Source organism: Bison bison, unplaced genomic scaffold (assembly GCF_000754665.1).
Source record: "Bison bison bison isolate TAMUID 2011002044 unplaced genomic scaffold, Bison_UMD1.0 scf7180017864089, whole genome shotgun sequence".
NCBI lineage: Eukaryota > Metazoa > Chordata > Mammalia > Artiodactyla > Bovidae > Bison > Bison bison.
The window spans coordinates 934,974-937,439 of NW_011494661.1; the positions used below are offsets into that span (position 1 = coordinate 934,974).

The 2,466-nt window shown below is 58.7% G+C and overlaps 1 protein-coding gene across 1 annotated transcript in view; it reads left to right on the top strand.

The window, feature by feature from the left end:
- Positions 1 to 1,881, top strand: part of SLC22A12 (solute carrier family 22 (organic anion/urate transporter), member 12) — an 11,555-nt gene extending 9,674 nt beyond the window's left edge. The window contains 2 exon segments of the mRNA XM_010838097.1: positions 294 to 481; positions 1,803 to 1,881. Of these exon segments, the coding sequence (XP_010836399.1) occupies positions 294 to 481; positions 1,803 to 1,881 (267 nt within the window).
- Positions 1,882 to 2,466: the final 585 nt, after the last annotated feature.

A 2,466-nucleotide genomic window follows, 5' to 3' on the forward strand; every position in this document is an offset into this window, starting at 1 on the left:
GAGTGAGTGCCCTGCCAAGGGCAAAGGGGCCTCCCTCAGCAGCAACCACAGGCCTGCAATCAGTTGGGCTCTGCCACCCGAGCAGCAGGCCTTCACCTGGGATGCACCCTCCCTCTTGATATCCATCACAGGGAGCTTCTGGCCCAGCAGCTGCTAGGCACCCTGCAGGGCACCCCTGCCAGGCACCCCTTCAGTCTCCTTCCCCCACTCCCCCCATCATAGCAGTAGAAGCCCCAGGCAGCGGGGACAGGAAAATGCCTCAAGACCCACTTTGGCGATTCTCCTGCCTCCAGCCAGGCCTGCGGCTCACCCGGGAGGTGTGTGAGGAGGGGCAGCGCCGGCCACACAGGCTCCACATCCACTGCCAGGAGGGCCTCGTGCCCAAAAAGCCCCCGCGCTGGCTGAGCTTGCGTTCCCACACCTGGGGGCCTGCCTGGCCAGTGCAGGTCTTCACAGTCAAAGGTGTCAGCCAGGCTTCACTGTAAGCTTCTTCCCCAACCCCGTGCTTTGTTCTCCCCTCCCACCCCCTAGAATCTCCTGACACATCCCTGCAAGTATCAGTGTCCAGGAGCAGGGTACGCAGAATTTCACCCATCCCCATGCTGTTCAGACTCTCCTGGGGGTCACTGCCAGCCCAGCCAGACACCAGGAGCCCAGGTCAGGCCCAGGCGGTAAGTTCAACATCAGATGCACAGGATGAAGGGGTTAAGACCAAGGGGACTGTCTCTTACAGACAAGCACACTGAGTGAGTGGCAGAGGCCAGGAGTCTTTCCTCACTACTGAGTCCTTGGGTGGCAGGGCTCTTAGCTGCCTCACACAGAGAGCAAAACACAATCGCACGGCCACACGGCAATGAGTCAGAAGGGAGTCCATCTTCCAAGTCCTGCACTGTCCTTCTTTCTGATCCCCTACTCCAATAGACTGTTCGAGGCCACTCTAGAAATTTTTGGAGTAAGGATGTTCCCTTCTTGACACCAAGGAATGCCTGCCTCCTGTGTTTGTTTTCTTTGGCTAGTGGTGATGGGGGCAGGAGAACCCGAGATAAGTCTCTACTCCTTGGACAGGGAGAGCAGCAGCAGAAGACCCTGGGGTGAGGCCATCACCAGCACAGGGACAAGACATCCTGACAAGGCTGCCCCGCATCTGGCCTCGAGCAGGCTCCCGCAGAGGGTGACAGCTGACCTCAGCGAGTCTGCCCTCCAAGACTGTGAGCAGTAGGAGACAAGCGAGGCCCAACCCTCCTTCCTGGTGACTGGTTCAGGAGAGAGGTCAAGTCCATGGAAATCCACCCCCTGGGGCGGCTGGGGGAGGACTCACTCTCCCACCCTGTTAGGACTCGGGGTGGACGGAGGACTCTCAAGGGCCACTGGGACACACCCCATGAGGGGAAGGGTCCCATCACAAAAGCATCATCGCAGAATGGAGGGATGCGGGGGGAGATGAGGTGGATCTGGATGGGGTTCCGGTGGGCATTGAGCCCAAGGACGGTGGGAGGTGTCCAGGCCTAAACAAGGACCAGTCTTATGAAACTGTTGCAAGAATGTGCTGGCTGGGGGTGGAAGTTCAGGAAGCACAATAGGGTGATGAAGGAGGGCGATAAAGGAGGGCGATGAAGGCTGACGATGAGCCAAGAGCTCGAGAAGGCAGAGCCTGGAGCAGCGGGGTGGGGGGCAAGACCCACCAAGCAGAAGGCAGAGGAGACCTGAGTGATAGAATGTGGCTGAGTCCTGTCTCCAAAAGCCTGGTGCTCCAGCGTGGCCCCCTGGCAGATGCAGACTCACCCACACTCCCGAGGATGCAGGAGTACAACCGAGGATGCACGGGCCCTCATGTACAACCTCCACCTTGAGAGTCTCGGCTTCTTTCGACCAAGTGGATGAACAAATACAGACCCATCTGCGCATGTCTGGGACCTTGGGGACCTTTCGTGTCCCCATGAAGAAGCAAACAGCTGGTCTGAGGTGTATGGACCCTTCTCCCACCTGCAGCCCCAGGGGCTACCCACTGTCAGCCAGTGGGGGGCAAGGTCCAAACTCTAGAGATGTAAAAGGGGCAGAGACCCCGGAGTTAGGCGGAACTGGGGGAAAATTTGGACTCAGATACTGACCCACCTTGAGACCTTGGACTAGCAGCTGAAGCTCTTCCCACCCACGAATAACATTACCTCCCCCGAGGGCTGTGTCAAGGCTGTCCCCCCCACTCCCCACGCACATGCAGCCACCACCTTTCTAGCCACTAGAGGGCAAAAGGATGCTCCCACCTCGGGATTTGTCCACCCCCAGAGTCCGCCTGCCAACGTAGGAGACACAAGAGACTCGGGTTGGATCCCCGGCTAGGGAAGATACCCTGGAGTAGGAAATGGCAACCCACTCCAGTATTCTTGCCTGGAGAATCCCATGGACAGAGGAGCCTGGTGGGCTACAGTCCATGGGGTCGTAGACTCAGACACGACTAAGCACACACAC